The sequence below is a fragment of the Neovison vison genome, chromosome 5 (assembly GCF_020171115.1).
Source record: "Neovison vison isolate M4711 chromosome 5, ASM_NN_V1, whole genome shotgun sequence".
Lineage (NCBI taxonomy): Eukaryota > Metazoa > Chordata > Mammalia > Carnivora > Mustelidae > Neogale > Neogale vison.
The window spans coordinates 34,055,022-34,079,818 of NC_058095.1; the positions used below are offsets into that span (position 1 = coordinate 34,055,022).

Below are 24,797 nucleotides of genomic sequence, written 5' to 3' on the forward strand. Positions count from 1 at the left end.
ATTGACTTTAATGACACCTTTGTTTTTCAGCAGGACTGATGCCGATGCAGCAGCAAGGATTTCCTATGGTCTCTGTCATGCAGCCTAATATGCAAGGCATGATAGGAATGAATTATAGTTCTCAAATGTCCCAAGGACCAATTGCCATGCAGGTACTTGCCTCTTTAACCAATTGTTTACAAAGTTATTATTTGTTGTTTTGTGTTACATACTAATTACATGCTAGGAGCTTAATGTTATATTTGGAAATAAATGTCTGCATCTCAGGTGGCTTCCTTCAAAATAAAATAAAGATATGTTCATAGGAGTTGGGGGAAAAAACAAGATAAGTCATGTAAGGAAAATCTGGTGCCTACTTTATTTAATTACTGGCTTAAAAGAATTTTAGAATGACATCTTAGTTCAGGGACCTGATGCCATGAAGAAGTATTGTTAGAAATAACATTGTTCTCATGAAAAGGAGCAGTGTCATTGTTTGGAAGACTTAGAGCCTTCTTTATATTGAATTATGTAATCCTCATAATTTTTTAAAGAGGTGGCATCTCCATTTTTCTGAGAAGGAATCTACAGGTTTGTGAAGTTGCTCACAGAGCATCGGAACCCAGAATTTGAACCTAAACAGAGTAAGTCTGTTTTATACAAATTCTACATTGAATTCGCTCTCAATTGAATAGTTTAAAGCAGTGAAGTGATACAGTCAGATTTGTATTTCAGAAAGGTCATCCTGACTACGGACTAGAGAAGGATTGGAGGGAGAGAGGAGGGCAAAAGTAGATAGAAGGAGAATCATTAGAGGGCTGATGAATGAGAGCAGGAGAGATGTTGACTGATTAAAGCAAATAATGTTACATTTTAATTTTAGAATTGGTGAATGAAATTAATAATATCAGGATTTAGTAAGCACTAAGATAAGATGGGCTTCTTCCATTTTGGATCTCTCTTTGTAAATTATCTTCTCTAGCTACGATATCTATTTAAACCAAGTAGCCAAATAAACTGAATCCAGGAGTCAGGTCTTTGAATGGCTGAATCCAAAGTGTTACAGTATTTTTTTTTTTTTAATAAACATATTGGGGGCACCTTGGTGTCACAGTTGGTTAAATGTCCAACTCGGTTTCTGCTCAGGTTGTGATCTCAGAGTTGTGGAATCAAGCCCTGTATTGAGCTCCATGCTCAACATGGAGTGTGCTTAAGATTCTCTCTCCCCCTCTGCCTCACCCCCTGCACTGGCTCTTTAGGATAAATGAATAAATCCTTAAAATAAATGTGTTCCTTCACAAATAAGCCAGAACCAAAAAAGTTTGCTTACTCTTAATAAATATTATAATGGCATATATTTTGTTTTTGCCAATTATTTAAAATTTTCTATGACTGTGTTTAATTATGTATACAGTATATTAGTACAGTAACACATTGTATTTGCAAAAATGCATATAATTTATAAATAAGTAATAGTCAGCATTTATGATCAGAATTTAAGTTGAAACTATTGTCGTGTTGAAGTTACATAAGCAAATAAAGCTTTTGTTCTGTATGTAAAGATTGGAGAGAACTTCTGGAATCATTCTTCATTCATCTCCAGTAAAAGAAATGGGATTAAATTGAGCTTTTGTAGGTTTTAAATCTATGTTACTCAGCTTTTGCTAGGTTATGTTACGTAAACAGCAATCCCCAAATCTCTGCCTTAAGAAAACAGTTTATTGGGATGCCTGGATGGCTCAGTTGGTTGGGCTGCTGCCTTCAGCTTGGGTCGTGATCCCAAGGTCCTGGGATCGAGTCCTGCATCGGGCTCCTTGCTCGGCAGGGAGCTTGCTTCTCTCGCTGCCTCTGCCTGCCTCTCTGCCTGCTTGTGTGTACTCTCTGTCTCTGGCAAATTTAAAAAAAAAAATCTTAAAAAAAGAAAACAGTTTATTTTTCATTTGTGATGGGTGTCCTTTGTGGTCTGGCTGTGACTCCAATCCATGTTCTCTTTATCCTGAGACCCTGAGATCCTAGGATATCCCAGACCCCTGACATAGGAAAAGAGATGGCCAGACCCTGTTACAATGTTTAGAGCTTCCTCTCAGAAGTGGCATTTATTAGTTACTTCTACTCACCTAAGTAATGTGTCCAAAACAAACAGCAGTAGGGGAAGAATATACCAGGAAGAATATACTAGGGATGTATATCTTAGAGTAAAGACACCAAATAGCTGGAAAGAATCTACCATAGAATGCAGTGTTGTTGTTTATTGAAGTATAGTTAACACACAGTGTTATATTAGTTTTAGGTGTGCAATATAGTGTTTAACCAATTGTATACATTACCCAGTCCTTACCAAGATAACTGTACTCTTTCCTTTTTTTTTTTTTTTTAAGATTTTATTTATTATTTGAGAGAGCACATGCAGGTAGGCAGGGCAGCAGGTAGAGGGAGGGGGAGGAAGCAGGCTCCCTGCTGAGCAGGAAGCCCTATGCCGGCTGGATCCCAGAATATAGGGATCATGACCTGAGCTTGATGACTGAGCCACCCAATTGCCCTGATAAGTATACTCTTGGTCCCCTTTTTTTTCATCCACCTCCATCTGCACATGCTAGATCTCTTAAGAGTCTGTTTTTCGGTTTCTCTCTCTATCTCTCTTTTTTTTTTTTTTCAGTTGTTCCCTTATTTCGTTTCTTAAATTCCACATATGGGTGAAATCATACAGTATTTGTCTTTCTCTGAGTGACTTATTTCACTTAGCATTGTACTTATACATTATATATATATATATATATAAGTATAATTATAAGTATAATGAGTATTATATGTACTTATACGTTATATACTTATACATTATACTCTCTAGGGTCCATCTGTGTCATGGCAGATGGCAAGATCTCATTCTTTTTTATGGCTGAGTCATATTCCATTATGTGTGTGTGTGTGTGTGTGTGTGTATATATATGGAGTACATTCATCTTTGGATAGACACTTGGTTTGCTGCCATATCTTGGCTATTATAAATAATGCAGCAATAAACATAGGGGTGCATAGTGTTTTTATTTTCCTTTTTTTTGTTGTTAAAGATTTTATTTATTTGAGAGACACCGTGAGAGAGACAACATGGGCACAAGTTGGGGGCCGAGGGAGAGGGAGAAGCAGACTCCCTGCTGAGCAGGGGGCCTGATGCGGATCTTGATCTCAGGACCCCAGGATGCTGACCTGAGCCAAAGGCAGACACTTAATTGACTGAACCACCCAGTTGCCCCATGTTTTCATTTTCTTTGGGTAAATACTGAGTAGTAGAATTACTGGATCATAATGGAATTCTATTTTTAATTTTTTGAGGAACCTCTATACTGTTTTCCACAGTAACTGTAGCAATTTTAATTCCACCAAAGATACATGGGGGTTCCTTTTTCTCTACATCCTCACCAACACTTGTTATTTCTGAGGTTTTTTTTTAGTCATTCTGACCAGTGTGAGGTGATATTGTAATAATTGATTTCCATTTCTCTGATGATGAGTGATGTTGAGCATCTTTTCATGTGTCATTGGCCATCTGATGTCTTCCTTGAAAAAATGTCTATTCAGGTCCCATTTTTAATCACCTTGTTTGTGCTTTGGTGTTGCATTATATATACTGAATAGTTACTGAATTATTTTGGATATTAACCCCTTGTCAGATATTATTTGCAAATACGTTCTCCCATTCAGTAGGTTGCCTTTTCATTTTGTTGATGATTTCCTTTGCTGTGCAGGAGCTTTTTATTTTGGTGTAGTCCCACTAGTTTAATTTTGCTTTTGCTTCCCATGTCTGAGGCGACATATCTAGAAAAATATTTCTATGGCCAGTGTCAAATTACAGCCTGTGTTTTCTTCTGGGAGTTTTATAATTTCAGGTCTCACATTTAGGTCTTTAATCCATTTTGAGTTTATTTTTGTGTAAGGTGTAAGAAAGTGGCCCAGTTTCATTATTTTGCATGTAGTTGTCCTGTTATCCTAGCACCGTTAGTTAAAGAGGCTGTCTTCTCCCCCATTGTATGTTCTTGTCTTTTTATTGTAGGTTAATTGATCATATTTGCATGGATTTATTTCTAGGCTCTCTGTCCTGTTCCATTGATCTGGTTTTGTGCCAGTACCATATTATTATTATTGTTGCTGCTGTTGTTGTTTTAGATTTTTATTTATTTACATTAGAGAGAAAGAGAGCATGAGCAGGGGGAGGGGCAGAGAAAGAGGCAGAAGCAGACTTCCCACTGATCTGGGAGCCCAATGCCAGGCTCAATCCCAGGACCCTGAGATCATGACCTGAGCAGAAGGCAAACACTCAACCCACTGAGCCCACCAGATGCCCCAGTACCATATTGTTTTGATTACTACAGCTTTGTAGTATATCTTGAAATCTGGGGTTGTTTCTGAAGATTGCTTTCTGAAGATTGCTTTCTGAAGATTGCTTTGGCTATTCAAGCTCTTTTGTGGTTCCATGAAAATTTTAGTATTATTTGTTCTAGTTCTGTGAAAAATGTTGTTGGTATTTTGATAGAGATTACATTGAATGTGTAGTTTGCTTTGGGTAGTGTGAGTATTTTAACAATATTCTTCCAGTCCGTGAGCTGTCTTTCCATTTGTTTGTGTCATCTTCAGTCCCATTCATCAGGGTCTTATAGTTTTCAGAGTATAGGTCTTCTGACTCCATCGTTCAGTTTATTCCTAGGTATTCTATGACTTTTGGTGTAATTATAAATGGTATTGTTTTCTTAATCTCTGTTTCTGCTACTTCCATTACTAGTGTATAGAAATGCAACAGAGTTCTGTATATTAATTTTGTATCCTGAAACTTTACTGATTCATTTGTCAATTCTGACAGTCTTTTGATAGAATCTTTAGGGTTTTCTATTTATAGTATCATGTCATCTGCAAATACAGACAGTTTTACTTCTTCCTTATCATTTAGGATGCCTTTTATTTCTTTTTCTTGTCTGATGGCTGTGGCTGAGACTTACAGTACATGGAATGTTGAAATGTTGAAAAAAGTGGTGAGAATGGATGTCCTTGTCTTGTTCCTAGTGTTAGAGGAAAAGCTCTCAGTTTTTCACTATTGAATATGTTAGTTGTGGGTTTTTTATATATGGATTTTACTGTATTGAGGTATGTTCCCTCTAAACCCATTTTGTTGAGTTTTTAATCATGAATGGATATTGTATTTTGTCAAATGATTTGTCCACATCCACCGAAATTATTACACAGTTTTTGTCCTTTCTCTTGTTAATGTGATTTATCAATGCTGATTGCAAATATTGAGCCACCCACTCTTGCATCCCTGAAATAAATCCCACTTTACCATGGTGAATGATTTTTTTAATGTATAGTAGGATTTGCTTTGCTAATATTTTGTTGAGGATTTTTTATGTCTATGTATCTCGGAGATTTTGGCCTATAGTTTTCTTTTTTTGTAATGTCTGTCTAGTTTTGGTATCAGGGTATGATGGCCTTGTGGAATGAATTTGGAAGCTTTTATTCCTGCTATGTTTTTTGGACTAGTTTGAGAAGACTAGGCATTAACTTTTCCTTAAATGTTTGGTAAAATTCATCTGTGAAAGCATCTGGTCCTGGACTTTTGTTTTGGGGGAATTTTTTTGATCATTGATTCAATTTCATTGCTAGTAATCAGTGTGTATAAATTTTCTGTTTCTTCTTCATTCAGTTTTAGAATGTTACATATTCCTGGGAATTTATCCATTTCTTCTAGGTTGTCCAATTTGTTGGTATATAATTTTTCATTGTATTCTCTTAGAATCATTTGTTTCTCTGTGGTATTTGTTGTTATTTCTCCTTATTCATTTCTGGTTTTATTTATTTGAGTCTTTTTTTTCTTGATGAGTCTGGCTAAAGGTTTATCAATTTTGTTTTTCTTTACAAAGAACCAACTCCTGTGTCATTGGGCTTTTTTTTCCCCCAAGTTCCTTCAGGTGTAAGATTAGGTTCTTTATTTGAGAGTTTTCCGAGATAGGACTGTATTGCTGTAATCTTCCCTCTTAGAACAACTTTTGCTGCATCTCAAAGATTTTGGACATTGTGGGGGCGCCTGGGTGGCTCAGTGGGTTAAAGCCTCTGCCTTTGGCTCAGGTCATGGTCTCAGGGTCCTGGGATCAAGCCCCACATCGAGCTCTCTGCTCAGTGGGGAGCCTGCTTCCTCCTCTCTCTCTCTCTGCCTGCCTCTCTGACTACTCGTGATCTGTCAAATAAATAAATAAAAATCTTTTAAAAAAATAATTTTAAAATTAAATAAATAAAGATTTTGGACATTGTGTTTTCATTTTCATTTGGCTTCATGTATTTTGAGTTTTCCTCTTTGATTTCTTGGTTGACCCATTTATTGTTTAATATCATGTTGTTTGTGTTCTTTCCAGATATTTTCTTATGGCTGATTTCTAGTTTCATACTGTTGTGGTTGAAAAAAATGCATTATACGATTTCAGTTTTCTTTAATTTGTTGAGACTTGTGGACTAAGATGTCATCCATCCTGGAGAAAGTTGCATGTGCACTTGAAAAGAATGTGTAGTCCACGGTTTTGGGATGGAATGGTCTGAATATATCTGTTAGGTCCATCTTGTCTAATGTGTCATTCAAATATCTCTCCATTGATGTAAGTGGAGTGTTAAAATCTTACTATTATTGTATTACTGTCAGTTTTTCTCTTTATGTCTGTTAATGTTTGTTTTATGTATGTATCCTATGTTGGGTGTATAGATACTGTTAATTTTTATATCCTCTTGTCCTTTTGTCTCTTGTTAGAGTCGGTTTTGATGTCTATTTTGTCTGATGTAAGTATTGCTACCCTGGCTTTCTTTTCACTTCCATCTGCATGGTAACTGTTTTTATATCCCTTACTACCTTTTTTTTTTTAAGATTTTATTTATTTATTTGACAGAGAGAGAGAGAGAGAGATCACAAGCAGACAGAGAGGGGGAAGCAGGCTCCCTGCTGAGCAGAGAGCCCGATACGGGGCTTAGTCCCAGGACCCTGAGATCACAGCCTGAGCTGAAGGCAGTGGCTTAACCTTCTGAGCCACCCAGGCACCTCTCCGTTATTACTCTCAATCTACATGTGTCTTTAGCTCCAAAGAGAGTCTTTTGTAGGCAGCATATAGGTTGTAGGTCTTGTTTTTAATCCATTCAGTCACCCTATGTCTTCTGGTTTGAACATTTAGTCTATTTACATTTAATTATGGGGGCGCCTGGGTGGCTTAGTGGGTTAAAGCCTCTGCCTTTGACTCAGGTCATGTTCCCAGGGGATCGAGCCCCACATCAGGCTTTCCGCTGCTTGGGGAGCCTCCTTTCTCCTCTCTCTCTCTGCCTGCCTCTCTGCCTACTTGTGATCTCTGTCTGTCAAATAGAGGCAGAGAGAGAGGAAGGGAAGCAGGCTCTGCGGGGCTTGATCCCAGGACCCTGGGACCATGACCTGAGCCGATGGCAGAGGCTTTAACCCACTGAGCCATGCAGGTGCCCTGATAATCGTGTTCTTATTGCCATTTTGTTACTTCTTTATGATTGTTTTTGTCATTATTTTTTGTTCCTTGTCTTGCTGTCTTTCCTTGTAGTTTGATGGCTTCCTTCAGTATTATGTTTGAATTCCTCTCTCTTTATTTTTTTGTATCTATTACAGGTTTTTTATTTGTAATTACCATTAGGTTCATATATAACATCTTATGCCTGTAGCAGTCTATTAAGTTGTACTTAATTTGTATTAAGTATTATTTGTATTAAGTTGATAGTCACTTAAATTTGAACTCATTCTAATAGCACTAAATTTTTACTTCCTGCTCCCATATTTTATGTATATGATGTCATACTTTACATCCTTCTATTTTGCAAATCCCTTGGCTAATTTTTATAGATATACTTGGTTTTACTGCTTTTGTGCTTTAACCTCCATGCTGGTTTTATAAATAACTAGTCAACTGCTTTTAATATATGTTTGCATTTTACCTGTGAGATTTTTTTCCTTTCATCATTTTCTTATTCCTGATTATGGCCTTTACTTGCCAAAGAATTCCCTTTAACATTTCTTATAAGGCTGGTTTAGTGATGAACTCCTTTAACTTTTGTACATTTGGGAAATTCTTTATCTCTCCTATTATGAATGATAACCTTACAGGGTAGAGTACTGTTTGCAGGATTTTTCCTTTTAGCACTTTGAATATATCATGCCACTGCCTTCTGGCCTGCAGTGTCTCCTGAAAAGTCAGCTGATACACTGTAGCAGCTGTCCCTTGTACAAGGGAAATCCCATAAAGTTATCAGCTGGCTTTTATTTTTTCTTGCTGCTTTTAGTATTCTCTCTTTATCACCACTTCTTATTTATTGTATGTCTTGATATGGACTTCCTTGGGTTTATCTTGTTGGGGGCTCTCTGATTCCTGGATCTGGATGTCTTTGTCCTTCCCCAGATTAGGAAGTTTTCAGCTATCATTTCTTCAAATAAGTTTTCTGGGGGCGCCTGGGTGGCTCAGTGGGTTAAAGCCTCTGCCTTCGGCTCAGGTCATGGTCCCAGGGTCCTGGGATCGAGCCCCGCATCGGGCTCTCTGCTCAGCGGGGAGCCTGCTTCCTCCTCTCTCTATGCCTGCCTCTCTGCCTGCTTGTGATCTCTATCAAATAAATAAATAAAATCTTTAAAAAAAAATAAGTTTTCTGCCCCCTTCTCTCTATCTTCTTCTGGGATCCCTATAAAATGAATATTGTTATGCTTGATGCTATTGCAGAGTTATCTTAACCTGTTCTCATTTATTATTATTCTTTTTGTTGTTGTTGCTGTTCAGGTTGGTTGCATTTCATTAAGCTGGCTTCCAGATTGCTGATCCATTCTTCTGCTTCCTCTAATCTGTTGTTGATTACACCTAGTGTATTTTTAAATTTTAGTTATTGAATTCTTTAGCCTTGACTGGTTCTTTTTAATATTTTCTCTTTGTTGATGGTCTCACTGAGATTCTCCACTGTTTTCTCAATTCCCGTGAGTATCTTTGTGACCATTACTGACCATGTCTGAACTCTTTATCAGGCATATGGCTTATCTCCATTTCATTTAGCTCCCCTCCTACACTTTCTGATGTGGGCTTCTCTCTGTAATTGGCTGTGGAAGGTCTATTCTGCCAGTCTTCAGGTTGTTTTCAGAGTTAGTCACATAGATGTAATTCCTTTCTCAATGTGTCCATGGGAGGAGGTGAGCTCAGGATCCTCCTACTCTGCCATCTTCCCCAAACTACCCTCCTTCTGTTTTTTTGTTTTTGCTTTTGTTCTCTTAAGTAGGCTGTACACCCAACATGGAGCTTGAATTCATGACCTGAGATCAAGAGTTGCATGCTCTAGCTCTACCAGTTTAGCCAGCCAGGTGCCCCCTGTTTTTTTGATAATAGCTGTTTTAATGGGTATGAGGTAGTGTCTCATTGTAGTTTTGATTTGCATTTCTCCAAAATATGATGTTGAGTATCTTCTCATGTGGTTATTGGCCATTTATACATCTTTTTTAGAGAAATGTTTATTGAGGTCTGTTGTCAATTTTTGAATTGAGTTTTTTGTTGTTGAATTGTAAGAGTTCTCTATATATTTTAGATTTTAATCCCTTATCAGATGTGTGATTTGCAAATGTTGTCTTCCATTCTTTGGGCTCATTTTTCTCTGTGGATAGTGTTTCTTGATATACAAATATTTAAGGTTTTCATGGAGTCAAGTTGTTTATTATTATTATTTTTTAATGTTTGTCAGAATTTACCAGCAAAGCCATCAGGTCCAGGACTTTTCTTGTTGGGTGATTTTGATTACTCATTAAATCTCTGTGGCTATATGATAAGCCTTCTCAAAATTATTTTAGCTATTCTAGTTCTTCTTTCCATTCATGTTTTAGGATAATGTTGTCTGTATCTATGAAAAGTCTTCTTGGAGTTTTGATAGGAATTATGGTAAATCTTTTTTATTAGTTTGGGGGAGATTGACATCTTTAATATGTGGATTCTTGCATTATATGAGCAGTATATTGTCTGTTTATTTAGGTCTTTGATTTCTGTCATCAGCATTGTATAGTTTTCACCATATAAATTCTTTAAATGTTTTGTTAGATTTACATCTAGGCATTTCATTCTTTTGAGTAATTATAAATGGCATTGTGTTTTTATTTCGGTGTCCTATTCATTGCTAATATATAGAAATGATTGATTTGGGTATGTTCATTTTGTAAAAATTATAGGAATTTTTTTTGTAGATTCCTCAGGGTTTTCTATGAGATAGTCATATCCTTTTATCAAATTTTAACAACCATATTTGTCTTATATTTTTTTAAAGAATTGAACAAAACAGTTGTAATTCCATTCTTTTACTTCCCCAGAGATGGTTATCACTATCAAAAATTCAGTGCTTGGGGCATCTGGGTGGCTCAGTGGGTTGGGGCCTCTGCCTTCGGCTCAGGTCAGGATCCCAGGGTTCTGGGATTGGGCCCTGCGTTGGGCTTTCTGCTCAGCAGGAAGCCTGCTTCCCTTCCTCTCTCTCTGCCTGCCTCTCTGCCTAGTTGTGGTTTCTGTCTGTCAAATAAAAAAACCTTAAAAAAAAAATTTCAACGCTTATTGTTTTCATCTGTATTCTTATACTTCTACTATTTTACATGTTTGAATATTCATGGACATTATATATTTTCTAGATTGTGTGCCCTTCTGCATTTGATTTTTTTAATTGGACATTGTTTCTCCCTAGACTTATCCCTGTTACAGAGTGAAGCCAAGTTTGTTCATATAGCTGCTGTGTAGTATTCCAATGCATGAGTATATATACTTCGGTTGATGGACATTTAAGTTGCTTCCAATTTTTTGCTGTTTGTTCTAGTTTTATTGATTTCTGAGAGTTCATTGTATATTCTGGGTTCTTGCCTTTGTGGTTATTTGTGTTGCCACTATCTCCTCCTGTACTTTGGTTTGTCTTTTAATTTTGGTGGTAGCGTCCTGTGTTGTAAAAGTTAAGACAGATGGATAAATCATTTCTTTTATGGTTTTGAGTTTTATGTCTCATTAGATATAGTCCTACTCTGAGATCATAATATTTTTCTCCTGTATTTTCTTTAAAGATTTTTATTTATTTATTTGACAGAGAGAGATCACAAGTAGACAGAGAAGCAAGCAGAGAGAGAGAGAGAGGAAGGGAAGCAGGCTCCCCGCCGAGCAGAGAGCCCGATGTGGGACTCGATCCCAGGACCCTGAGATCATGACCTGAGCCGAAGGCAGCGGCTTAATCCACTGAGCCACCCAGGCGCCCCTCTCCTGTATTTTCTTATTAAACCTATCTGAAGTTGATCTTTGGTATCAGTGTGAGTCTAAAGTTCTAATTTTATTATTTTCCATTTAAGTAGACAGTTGTCTTCAAATCACTTATTAGTAGCCCATTCTTTACTCATTGATTTCTAAGATTACTCCTATACTATCCGATTTCTTTATATGCTTTGGGTTATTTTCTGAGCCCTTCTATTTATCCCATTGCTATCTCTGTCTATCCCTGCATCAGTAACTATCTTAGTGTCCTAATTTTTCTAGCCCAAGATAAGCCTTAATAACTGCTTGTGTGGATCTTCTTTTAAAGAATTTTAGCTATTCATATTTCTTTCCTCTGAAGTATGAATTTTTAAGATAATCTTGTGAAATTCCACATAAAATCTGTTGGGATTTTGATTGAAATTGCTATTTTTACTTTTTTAGTCTGTCCTGTCTCTCCAGTTACTCAAGTCTTCAGTAGCCTTCAGTATTCTACATCTATGAGTGAACTTCTTTATCTTTAGTGTTTTTAGCAGTTTTTTGGATATATCTCAGATTTCTGAGTTACTTCTTTTGTCATGTGATCCACCCAGTATATAACTAAAGTTTAGTATTTTTTAACCTTTTGGTATATCTAGATTTCAAAAGAATGAATTAAGAAACCATATAAATGTATAAAGTAACTTTTCAGTAGTAGGAGAAAGACAAAATATCATTCAGCAAGCTTGAATCTTCTTGAAGAACATAATTTTGTAAATAGGAAGGCAATGTGCAAGAAAATGCCTTGTTTCATTCTTTATTATTTTTGTGGAATATCTGGTCTTTTGGCCTATATGAGTTGAGTAGGGTTTTGGGAGAGGGGGGTTGTATTTTATGTGCCTTGAGTAAACTAAGTCAATTTTTTAAAAGATTTTTATTTATTTATTTGACAGACAGAGTTCACAGATAGACAGAGAGGCAGGCAGAGGGAGAGGGAGGGAAGCAGGCTCCCAGCTGAGCAGAGAGCCTGATGCAGGGCTCAATCCCAGGACCCTGGGATCATGACCTGAGCTGAAGGCAGAGGCTTTAGCCACTGAACCACCCAGGTGCCCCAAACTAAGTCAATTTAAAAAGGAACTTAATTCCTCATTGCAAGAAAGAAATGATGAGGGGTGCCTGCGTGGCTCATTGAGTTAAGTCTCTGTCTTCAGCTCAGGTCATGATCTCAGGGTCCTGGGATCAAGCCCCGCATCAGGCTCTCTGCTTGGCAGGGAGCCTGCTGCCCGCCCCACTCTCTCTCTGCCCGCCATTCTGCCTTCTTGTGATCTCTGTCTGTCAAATAAATAAATAAAATCTTAAAAAAGAGAGAGAGAGAAATGGTGGTTATGTGCCATGATGGAGGTGTTAAGTTAATACTGCAGTGGTGATTATTTTGCAGTATATAAGTGTATCACATCAACAGGTTGCATACCTTAAAATTACACAGTGTTACGTCAGCTACATCCCAGTAAAGCTGGAAAAAATAGGAAATTGATTTAGTTATTATACTTTAGTAGATCTGGAAAAAATAAATAAATGTAATCCTAGGACTACAGTGCTAATTTTTAGCAGCAAGAGAACCACACCGTGACTAAAAGTAAGTATACATTGCCACCCTCACTCAAGATTTAGAATAGACAGTGTTAGTAATTTCAATATGAATTATTTGTAACTCCCGTTGTAAGGTCCTAAAACCATTCATAAGTCTTCCAAGCTGCTACTCTTCATTGAGCAATTATATGACTGATCATATGAATAAACACACAACAAAACACATTAAAATTGTTTTTAAGTCTAAATCTGTGGTAGCTGGTAATTGGAGAGGCAGCATGGCCTAATGGTGGAGAACATGGACTTTGGAACCAGACATTTCCTTGTTCTAATACTGGCTCTGCCACTTACCCACAATAAATAAGGTAGTTAACTATTTTGTACTTCAATTTCCTCATCTATAAAATGAGAATAATAGTAGCACCTTCCGCCTCATTTTGTTACAAGAATTAAGTCTATTAATATATGTAAAGCCCTTAGAAAAGTCCCTGGGACATATGAGGAGCTTCATAAGTGTTAATATTAAGGTATTCTTGTTGATTGTTATCAGAAATATCTCTAATTCTAAGGATCTTACATATATTGAGAATAGTGTATGTAAGTGCCTACTTCTATAGCTGGCATATGGCATGAACACAATAAAATGATACATATATTATAACTATGAAGTATTCATTTTTCTTATTTAGTTGCTTTGACTCTGTTTTTGCCTGCAGAATCCTACTTTGTTCCAGACAAAAAAAAATGGGGTCATCATTGTTTTTGAGAGTGTATTACTTTATCAGTATAATTATACTTCGTCAGTATAGTTTTTAATAATAATAATAACGGCTATTTATTCATATATGCTACACAGTGTTCTAGATGCTTTACCCACATTATATTATTTCTAGGCCTTAAAACAATCCCCTACTGTTTCAATGAGATGCACTTTTTTCAAAGTTCAGAATTATATTTTTGATAATTTCTAAAAGGAGTACTTTGAGGAAAACCCTAACATGATTTCTTCAACAAAAAAACAAAATCTTAAATCTTGATCTAAAATCAAGATCTGGGGTGCTTTTCAAATGATGTCCACTGATAAGGTTTTATGAGGGAAGTACATTCATAAATTTCTGAGGATATTGTAAATTGCTACACTTCAGGTGGCAAAATGACTTAGACAGTTAATGATATGGCCTTCCATACTTTTTAACTTCTAGCTCCAGTCCTAAGAATTTGTCGCTTAAAAGACCATTTAGGGGTGCCTGGGTGGCTTAGGTGGTAAGCATCTGCCTTCGGCTCAGGTCATGATCCCAGGGTCCTGGGATCGAGCCCCGCATCAGGCTCTTTGCTCTGCAGGGAGCCTGCTTCCTTCCCTCTCTCTCTCTGCCTACCTCTCTGCCTACTTGTGATCTCTCTCTCTGTCAAATAAATAAAATCTTAAAAAAAATAAAAAAAATAAAAATAAAATCAAGATCTTAGTGTTGTTTAAAAAAAAAAAACAAAAAACCCAGGTGGCTCAGTTGGTTAAGCGACTGCCTTTGGCTCAGGTCATGATCCTGGAGTCCCAGGATCGAGTCGCCCATCGGGCTCCCTGCTTGGTGGGGAGTCTGCTTCTCCCTCTGACCCTCCCCCTCTCATTATCTCTCTCTCTCTTCTCTCATTCTCTCTCAAATAAATAAATAAAATCTTTTAAGAAAAAAAACATTAAAAATGGGGCACCCAGCTGGCTCAGTCAGCGGAGCATGTGACTTTTGATCTCAGGGTTGAGTTCAAGCCTCTTGGGTGTAGAGATTACTTAAAAGTAAAGAATCTCTGGGGCGCCTGGGTGGCTCAGTGGTTAAGCATCTGCCTTCAGCTCAGGTCATGATCCCAAGGTCCTGGGATGGAGCCCCACATTGGGCTCCCTGCTTGGCAGGAAGCCTGCTTCTACCTCTCCCAGTTCCTCTGCTCATGTTCTTACTCTCACTATATCTCTCTCTGTCAAACAAATAAATAAAATCTTTTTTTAAAAAAAAGTAAAGAATCTTTTAAAAAAAATGAAGTGATAAAAATCTAACTATATTAATTCCCATACTGTGAAAATAATCTTAACCTTAAAGTAATTTAAATTTCAGTAGTTTACATTAACCAAGTTTGTGTAAGTCGGGGAGTTAACCATTATTACACACACATCCTTCATCCACTATAACTGAAAGTAACCATCCTCAAATTAACAGACTGGGCAATTTGGGTGACTAAAGTAGCTAGATGCATGTATTTTGGCTTTTGAAGGAAGAGAGGATGAAAGGTTTAGAAGAAGCAAGGAGGAATATTTCCCTTAGTTACAGGAAATGTGGAAGAGAAGCAGTAGTCTCCAAAGGAGAGCGCTTCCAGAGACAGCCAGGTTTCCGTTAGGGAAGCGAAGGGAAGCCTATCAGGGAGAAGGCTGAAAAGTAGAATTTCCACTCAGTGTAAAATAAGCCATTATCATCATTATCAGTGTCATCATAATCATTATTAACATTAGATTTTGTGACTAGCTATTGTGTAATACTATTCTTACTACTGAATGCTTAAATAAACTTTATATTGTGGTATTGCTATATCACTTATTGCTGATTGAATATATTTTGTTTTCTGTGGAAGTTTGACTTCAGGCCTGTGATAATAAACATCAAAATATTTATTATCCTATCATACTTACTGGGAAAGCATGTTTAATCTCATCTTTGGAATAACTACCATATGGCAAGCTCTAATCTGTTGCTGGAAATATGTAATCTGTTGCTGGAAGACATGTAAGATACGATACCTCTTCTCAAAGAATATGGGTTAGTGAACTGACCAGAATATACCCATGGGCTTCCAAGCACACACGCCCTCAGACTGTTAGCATTGGGCACCTCTGAAACAAGGAAATGAAAGGGATGAGATAGTAAGGGGAGCTTTCCATTTTTAGCCTATGTTTTTGGTTATATTGTATAAAAGAATTTTTGGTTATATTATATAAAAGAAAATCATATGGTTCATTAATAAAAACACTAAGTAAGAATTTATGGAAGTCATTGTTTTCCTGTGTAACAATTAAAAGGAGAAATTGTGGGGACGCCTGGGTGGCTCAGTTGGTTAAGCAGCTGCCTTCGGCTCAGGTCATGATCCCAGCATCCTGGGATCGAGTCCCACATCAGGCTCCTTGCTCCGCAGGGAGCCTGCTTCTCCCTCTGACTCTGCCTGCCACTCTGTCTGCCTGTGCTCACTCTCGCTCTCTCTCTGACAAATAAATCAATAAAATCTTTAAAAAAAAAAAGGAATTGTGTTTTTCAAGCCTTTGTTTCTTTCAGGCAGGAATACCAATGGGCCCAATGCCAGCAGCAGGGATGCCTTACCTGGGACAAACGCCTTTCCTGGGAATGCGTCCTCCAGGCCCACAGTACACTCCAGACATGCAGAAGCAGTTTGCTGAAGAGCAACAGTAAGAGACCTCAGGAATCAAGCATAAAGACGCATGATAGCTGCTATTTTAAGAACAGTTCTTTAATGCAGATTTGAAACCAGTACAGTCGTGTCGCATTTAAGATACTTGCAATACATTTTTATATATAAGTTTTAAGCAAGAACAGACCTTATGGATCCTCTAATTCAACCCTATAATTTTACATTTAGGGAAAATACAGTTCAGAGGATGCAGTTTCTTGTCAACCCCCATCACATAGTTACTAGCAAAGCCTAGACCCGAATGTAGGCCTCCTGATGCCCCAAGCATTGCTCTTTCTCCTGTACAACACTGCCTTCCCAAGTCAGAGTTTCTTTTTTGTCTACCTCCCTGGCTGTTTTTTGAGGTTATTTTTGAATGCAAAAGATTGTCCCTTTCTTTTGCAAATTAGACAAGAAATAAATTCATATCTGTAACTTAGGTAAATCATTTTTTGGACTCATCTTGTATATTTCAAAATTAATGGGGAAATGGCGTTGTCTTAAGAAAATCAGATAATTAGCAGTGAGGGTTTTCATTCTAGAAGTATAAGGTGATCTTGCTGAAACTGTTAGAAGTATGACTATAACACAGTTGATAATCTCTGAAGCTAGTTCTTTAATAGATTGTTTTTCCTTCAGAAAACGATTTGAACAGCAACAGAAGCTCTTAGAAGAAGAAAGGAAAAGACGCCAGTTTGAAGAGCAGAAGCAGAAGCTCAGACTTCTGAGTAGTGTGAAACCGAAGGTAATATATTCCACCACCGCAGCCCGCCTTCGCCCTGTGTGTGCCTCTCACTCATTCAGGGGATTCTGTCACCTGGGCACCAGCCCAAGCTGAAGCTATGGTTGATTCATTTGGGTCTAAAAGTGAGAATTCTTCTTTTCCTGTAAGACACTATGATTGAACGGAATGGGATATCAACCATCATCATCTCAGGTCTTTTTTACTACCACTGGAATGTTCGTGATCTTTTCTTGGGAAGATTAATAATTGATTTTAATATTAATATAGGATACTTAATATCATTTGTGTCCTGAAGTATTAATAAATGAACCCTTTAATATTTTTGTGTTTTATAGATTGTCTTTTTATGCATTTCGTATACTTACACAATTGTCAGTGTTTTTCTGACTTGCAGAATTCCCTATCAGAAGTCTGTGGTAAAAATATTGAAAACAGACAAATATCTGTACTTTCAGTTTGGGAGGATCTAGGATGAAGTGAGCCATAAGTGAAGATATATGCATATATCTGTTGTCTCTTAGATAGGAGAGAAGAGTAGAGATGATGCTTTGGAAGCCATAAAAGGAAACTTGGATGGATTTTCCAGAGATGCTAAGATGCACCCTACTCCGGCATCACACCCTAAGAAACCAGGTAATTTTAATGTAAAAATTTCCTTTTATTGGAAGGTGATTTCCTGTGTATTTAATTGACCATTATGTGTGTGTGGAGAGTCAGTGCTATCTCATCCTTCAAGCTGAATAAAGATTTGGATGTTTTAAAATGTATAGGGGGTTAAGAATACCCCCTAATAGATGAAGAGTTGTTGAATCATTCAGCCAACCAAGTACTCTTTTCTGCTGGCATATATTACGTTGATAAATTTTCCTTAGACCCTTGTATTGTAGTACCTTTTGTAGGTGATATCGGTAGGGAATAATATAACATTGGCACAGTTACCAGTTCTTTCTGGGACAGCTTTAACTCTGTCTTATTAAATTCACTTGATAGATTACATACTCAGATTCTCATTCCAGATGTTCCCCAAAGTAAGATATATAGCAAGCTTGAAAAGAAAATGGATATAGCAGTCAGAATGAGTTCAGAAAGGAAAAACGTAAATAAAAATGAAAATTATAAGCTAAATAACTACTTAGGAAGTAATTGAAAAATAAATATTGGAATGCTTAAAACTGGAACCTGTGTCAAACTTAGAAGAAGGAGAAGGCAGAGATAAATGGTCATTGTTAGGGCAAACACTGTTCTGTCCATATAGAACGCCCTCTTTTGACAACTAGGTGTAGTTTGACAACCTCATTGTTAAATAATAAATTGTTTTGGCATTTAAGAGGTCTCAGGAGTTCAGTCAACATGCATGCAGTTAGCTGTTTCTAGTTAATTTTGCTCTGTGCTTATCCAAAAAAAGATTTTTGAAGCAAGCTCAAGAAGTTTCCAGAGCTTCTCCAGTTAGGGACTTAACATAAAGTACATTAAAAAAGTTTCCAACCGGGACGCCTGGGTGGCGCAGTTGGTTGGACGACTGCCTCCGGCTCAGGGCGTGATCCTGGAGTCCCGGGATCGAGTCCCACATCAGGCTCCCAGCTCCATGGGGAGTCTGCTTCGCTCTCTGACCTTCTCCTCGCTCATTCTCTCTCTCACTGTCTCTCTCTCTCAAATAAATAAAATAAAATCTTATAAAGTTTCTAGTTTCCTACTATTTAAGAAATGAAAAAAAAAAAAAAAGTTTCCAACCTTTTACCCACCAAAGACATCTATTAATACCCCTGCCCCCACCCACTGTTTACTTTAAGATATGGAATATACAAACAATCACATAATTTTATACTCTTCTTAATCATATATATCACTCTTGAGAGTTTATAAGCCAAAATATATATGACACATAGATTAACATAATTCCAGTCAAATACAAAGAAACATTGGTTTAACATTTGCAGACTTACTTCTGGTAAATAGGGTCCATTTAAAAAATACTCAGAGTAGCTCTCAGTTTTCCATTATTACCAGTTTCTACCAGTGCTGGTCTGAGAACCCAAATTAAGAACTTAAATCCAGGGCACCTGGGTGGCTCAGTGGCCTCTGCTTTCGGCTCAGGTCATGATCCCAGGGTCCTGGGATTGAGCCCTGCATCCCTGCATCGGGCTCTCTGCTCAGCAGGGAGCCTGCTTCCCCCTCTCTCTCTCTCTGCCTGCCTCTCTGCCTACTTGTGATCTCTGTCTGTCAAATAAATAAAATCTTTTAAAAAAAAATTAAATCCATACTTGTGTAACCATTCTTAGGAGGGGTTGGAGTTCATTGGGTCATGGCTTTTTGGGTTTTTTGTTGTTTTTTTTTAAAGATGTTATTTATTTATTGGACAGACAGAGATCACAAGTAGGCAGAGAGACAGAGGAGGAAGCAGGCTCCCTGCTGAGCAGAGAGCCCGATGCAGGGATGCAGGGCTCAATCCCAGGATTCTGGGATCATGACCAGAGCTGAAGGCAGAGGCTTTAACCCACTGAGCCACCTGGCGCCCCAGCTTTTTGTTTTTTTTAAACAAAATTAAATAAGACAACAGTTTTGAATATTCATTTTGCATCTTTCATAAAACCTGGAAGCATTGAAGATTCTATTTTATGAATCCAAAAGAGAAGTGTCCAGAAGAGAAGCACGTGGTGTCCCCATTTTTCAGATTAGAGCCTTTTTTAAAAAAGACTGCTCCTGTGGCATTAGACTTTAGTAAATATTAAAGCAATTTAAAGTAGTTAAAAATGTGAAGAAGCTTTACATGTAGAAAACCCTAAAGACCACCAAAAAAAAATGTTAGAACTAGTAAATTAATTCAGTGAAGTTATAGAATACAAAATCAGTAAGTAAAAATATGTTGCACTTCTATACACTAACAGCAAACTATCAGAAAAAGAAATTAAGAAAATGATTTCATTTACACTTGCATCAAGTAGAATAAAAAACCTAGGAATAAATTAAACCAGGAGCTGAAAGACCTGTATACTGAAAACTTGAAGTCATCGATGAAAGTAATTGAAGAAGACACACACAAAAAAAGAAAGATACTTTGTGCTCATGGGTTGGAAGAATGAGTAAAATGTCCATGTTACCCAAAGCAAGCTACAGATTTCAGGACAATTCCTATCAATATTCTAGTGGCATTTTTCACAAAAACAGAACAATCCTAAAATTTGTGTAGAACCACAAAAGACCTCAGATAGCCAAAGTGGTCTTAAGAAAGAAGAAATCGGGGGCACCTGGGTGGCTCAGCGGGTTAAAGCCTCTGCCTTTGGCTTGGGTCATGATCCCAGGGTCCTGGGATCGAGCCAGGCATTGGGCTCTCTGCTCAGCAGGTAGCCTGCTTCCTCCCACAACCACCTGCCTCTCTGCCTACTTGTGATCTCTCTCTTTGTCAAATAAATTTTTTTTTAAATCTTAAAAAAAAAAGAAGAAGAAGAAAGAAGAAAGCTAAAGGCATGACATACCCTGATTTTCAAAGTATATCACAGAGCTGTAGTAATCAAAACAATATGATACTGGCATAGAAACAGAAACATAGATCAGTGGAACAGAATAGAGAGTCCAGAAATAAATCCAGCATATATGGTCAATTAATTTATGACAAAGGAAGCAAGAGTACACAGTGGGAAAAAGACAGTCTGTTCAATAAATGGTGTTGGGAAAACTGAACAGCCACATGCAAAAGAATGAATCCAGATTACTGTCTTATACACAAAAATTAACTCAAAATGGATTGAAGACTTGAATGTAAGACCTGAAACCATAAGACTCTTAGAAGAAAACATAGGTGGTAAACTTTCATTAGTTTTGGCAGTGATTTTTTTGGATCTGATTCCAAAATCAAAGGCAACAAAAGAAAAATAAACAAGTGTAACAACATCAAGCTAAAATGTTTCTGCATAGCAGAGGAAACCATCAACGAAATGAAAAGGCAACCAACTGAATGGGAGAAAATATTTGCAAATCATATATCCATAAGGGTTGATATTCAAAATATACAAAGAACTCATACAGCTCAATAGCAAAACAAACAAACAAAAAATCTGATGAGAAAAAATGGGCAGAGGATCTGAATAGACATTTTGCCTAAGAAGACAAACAAAATGGTCCACAGGCACATGAAAAGATGCTCAACATCACTAATCATTAGGGAAATGCAAATCACATTGCAAACTATAATGAGATACCACCTAACACCTGTTAGAATGACTATTATAAAAAAAGACAAGAAACAATAATGTTGGCAAGGATGTGGGAAAAAGAGAACCCTCATGCCTTGTTGGTGGGAATGTAGGTTGGTACAGCCACTGTGGAAAATTGAAGATTCCTCAAAAAATTTAAAATAGAGCTACCGTATGATCCAGCAATTCCACTACTGGGTGTTTATCCAAAGAAAATAAGAACACTAACTCAAAAAATATATACACACCCCATGTTCATTGTAGCATTATTTACAATAGCCAAGGTATGGAAGTAACCTAAGTGTGCATTGATGGATGAATTGGTAAAGAAGATATGGTGTATGTATACAACAGACTACTACTCAGCCATAAAGAAGAATGGAATCTTGCCATTGGCAAAAACATGGATGGACCTTGAGGGTATTAGGCTAAGTGAAATAAGTCAGAGAAAGACAAATATCATATGATTTTACTTGTGCCTGGAACCTGAAAAACAAAATGAAAGAAGGAGAATAGAATGTTAATTGACGGAGGAAAATGGGAGGTGGGTGAAATTGGTGAAGGTGGTCAAGAGGTTCAAACTTCAGCGTGAGGATTACAGTCAATATATAGTGCATATTTGAAAGTTGGCTTAGAATTCTCATTAAGAGGGGCCTGGGTGGCTCAGTGGGTTAAAGCCTCTGCCTTCAGCTCAGGTCATGATCTTAGGGTCCTGGGATTGAGCCCCGCATTGGGGTCTCTGCTCGGCGGGGAGCCTGCTTCCTCCTCTCTCTCTGGCTGCCTCTCTGCCTACTTGTGATCTTTGTCTGTCAAATAAATAATGAAAAATAAAATCTTTTTAAAAAAAAGTTCTCATTAAGAGAAAAAAATTTTTTTGTAACTTTGGTGACAAATGATAATTAGACTTATTGTGGTGACCATATATACTGTTATAGAATCCCTGTGTTGTACACCTGAAACTATGTAACTATATAGTTATAACTACCTGTATAACTATGTAGTTATATGTTAACTATGTAGTTATATATGTAGTTATAACTATACAGTTATAAACTATATAATATATATTAGCCATACCTCAACAACAACAAAAAAGGTTGAGAGGCACATGGTTCAGTTTGAAGCTGGCTGTGGATGATGGATGGGCAAAGCTAGAGATAGTCAGGGCTGATGTTGCCTTCATCTGTGTATCTGTGTGTGACTCTAGTTCTTAAAAGTTGATTTATTTAAAATAAATTTTTTGGATTTTGAAAAAAGAATGTGAAGAAGCAAAAACAATATATTAAATGAAGTCCCTATAGGCAAGGCTTATTAAATAAGTAAACCTCACATTTAACAGTAAAGAGCTGCAATGATGTATAGACTTTAGAGCCAAAAATCTTTTAAACATAGTCCTCAGTTGGGGTTTATCATCTTAAATTGACCTTTGAGTTGTTTGACTTAGCACTTTATGGTGTCCTGATTTTGGCTTTTTACAGTACCACCTCCGTATTTTGTTTACAATGTTCTTTTGTAATTTTCATTCCTCAAGTGGTAACTTCACTGATGTGAACTATGTATGCAAAGTGTATGGGTTAGGCGTGGTATATTTAAGATTACAAGAATGTATTATGCATTGTTTCTAACTGGCATAATGAAATTTAATCATCAGAGTACGTATCTGTCCAGAATGTATTCCGCAGCATGAAGGAGGTAGGTTCTCTAAAATGTGGCACATACTGGTGTGAGAGAATATTATCCAAACAACTGACTTGGGTGTCAAAAGTCATCACCACTCTGATGTAAACTGTTAGTGGTCTCGGGGACAAAACTGGTATGAACCTAATAAAAGAAGGAAGGGAATTTTGAGTTTAAATTTTTTTGTTCTTGAACAAAATGTTAAAATACCTATAAAATTGCTTTTTGAAAGAAAAAAAATCGTGTGTAAATAGACATCGAAGTGTTTTTCATTCATTTAATAATTCCATTTGACTCTCGTTGCATGTTAGTTCTTGTTCACCTCTGCTATTCATGTTTCAGTATATTCTTTTGGAATTGTACTACATCTTAATTTCTTTTTTCCTTGTTGATTTTCATTTCCGTGTGTTTCATTGCCATTTTCCATTTTGCAGATTATCCCACATCATCTCATTCTACTAAAACTGTCTCCCCATCATCTGCCTTTCTTGATGAAGAAGAATTCAGTGACTTTATGCAGGGGCCTGTTGAAGTGCCCACATGTGGTCCTTCTTCCACTTCCCAGCCTTTTCAGTCTTTCCATCCCACCACCCCACTTGGCCAGTTGCATACACAGAAGGCTGGAGCACAGCCTCTCCCTCCAGGTCAGATTCCAGTGTCTTTTGCCTTACATGGTGTCCCTGGGCAAATTCCTTCTTTCTCTACTGCTGCAGCCTCATACAATGTACAGAAAGCAGGTAACTCCTAGAATATTAATGAAACCATTCTTAAGATAATCTTGGATAATTTATTTCTCTTATATAAGTAAAATGATACACTGTTGTTGATAAAGAAACATGTACCTGAATGTATGACTACTACTCAAATTCACTAAAATAAGAATCTAGATTTTTTAATTCTGGGGGCCTCATATTCTAGAAAAATGTTTTAAAACTCTTGCTCTTAAATAAGGAGCTATTTAAACCATCTTTGAACTTTAAAAACAGATTTCTACAGAGTACTCTTGTTTGAGAAAATCGCCAATATTGAGAAAATCACCAATATTAGAATATTTCACTTTCTAAAGTGAAAGTGAAGTTACTTTCACTTTAGAAAGTGCTCTCTCTGGTTCAGTGGTAGAGCACTTGGGGGTCAGAAGCCTGGGTTCCCTATTTATTGTCAGTGTGTCCTTGGACAAATCTTTAAACCTACCTTAGTTTAGCACTTGTGAAAAGATGGGGAGGGTGGGAATAGTTAAACCTTCATTTCTGAGACATAGATCCAGCAGACATATTACTTAGTCCAAACTTCCTCAATAGGCAGATGTAGAGACACACCCAGAGATGACATGATTGGCCAGGGGCCCCCTAGTAGTGAGTAGAAGTGTCTCTATCTAGTGTAGGTCTCCAGAAGTAGCACCCCTTCCACTCTACCATTCTACCTGCCAGCCCATAGAATTCTTGAGAACCAAAGTAGGTAATGATATTTAAGTTCTCTAAAAAGCTCTGAAGTCTTTCAGGTGCTATACAAATGTGTAGTGATTGAATTATTTCAAAATTTACACTATGTGTGGCAGGGCCTACCCTTGAGAATCTAGGGATGGAAATGGATGGTTGAAAACAGAAATTTGCAATTATATACAAATTAACCCTTCATGCTGTTTGTTTAGGCCCTTCCTTGGAGGAGAAGCTCCTCGTATCTTGTGATATAAATACGTCTGGGCAGGAACAAATTAAATTAAATACCTCTGAAGTTGGGCACAAAGCCTTAGGCCCAGGTTCCAGTAAGAACCATCCCAGTTTAACGACCAAAAACGGGGGTGCTGTAGATGGACGTGTAAGTGGTACCACCACTACAGAGGCAGAAAAGACTTCAGACCAAAACCTGTCCATTGAAGAGAGTGGTGAGCTCATGAAATATTCAGCAAAAAGTTGATTTAACCAAATA

General features: G+C 37.2%; 1 protein-coding gene across 14 annotated transcripts in view; it reads left to right on the top strand.

The window, feature by feature from the left end:
* Positions 1-24,797, top strand: part of SYNRG (synergin gamma) — an 88,982-nt gene that overhangs the window by 11,622 nt on the left and 52,563 nt on the right. For 4 of the 14 annotated variants that reach the window (XM_044248439.1, XM_044248441.1, XM_044248446.1 and 1 more), the window contains exons 3-8: positions 31-152; positions 16,127-16,257; positions 16,899-17,004; positions 17,526-17,637; positions 23,306-23,608; positions 24,520-24,753. In XM_044248439.1, coding sequence (XP_044104374.1) covers positions 31-152; positions 16,127-16,257; positions 16,899-17,004; positions 17,526-17,637; positions 23,306-23,608; positions 24,520-24,753 — 1,008 coding nt within the window. The remainder of the gene's footprint in view (positions 1-30; positions 153-16,126; positions 16,258-16,898; positions 17,005-17,525; positions 17,638-23,305; positions 23,609-24,519; positions 24,754-24,797) is intronic. The other 10 variants (XM_044248449.1, XM_044248451.1, XM_044248453.1 and 7 more) reach the window with 6 other exon arrangements.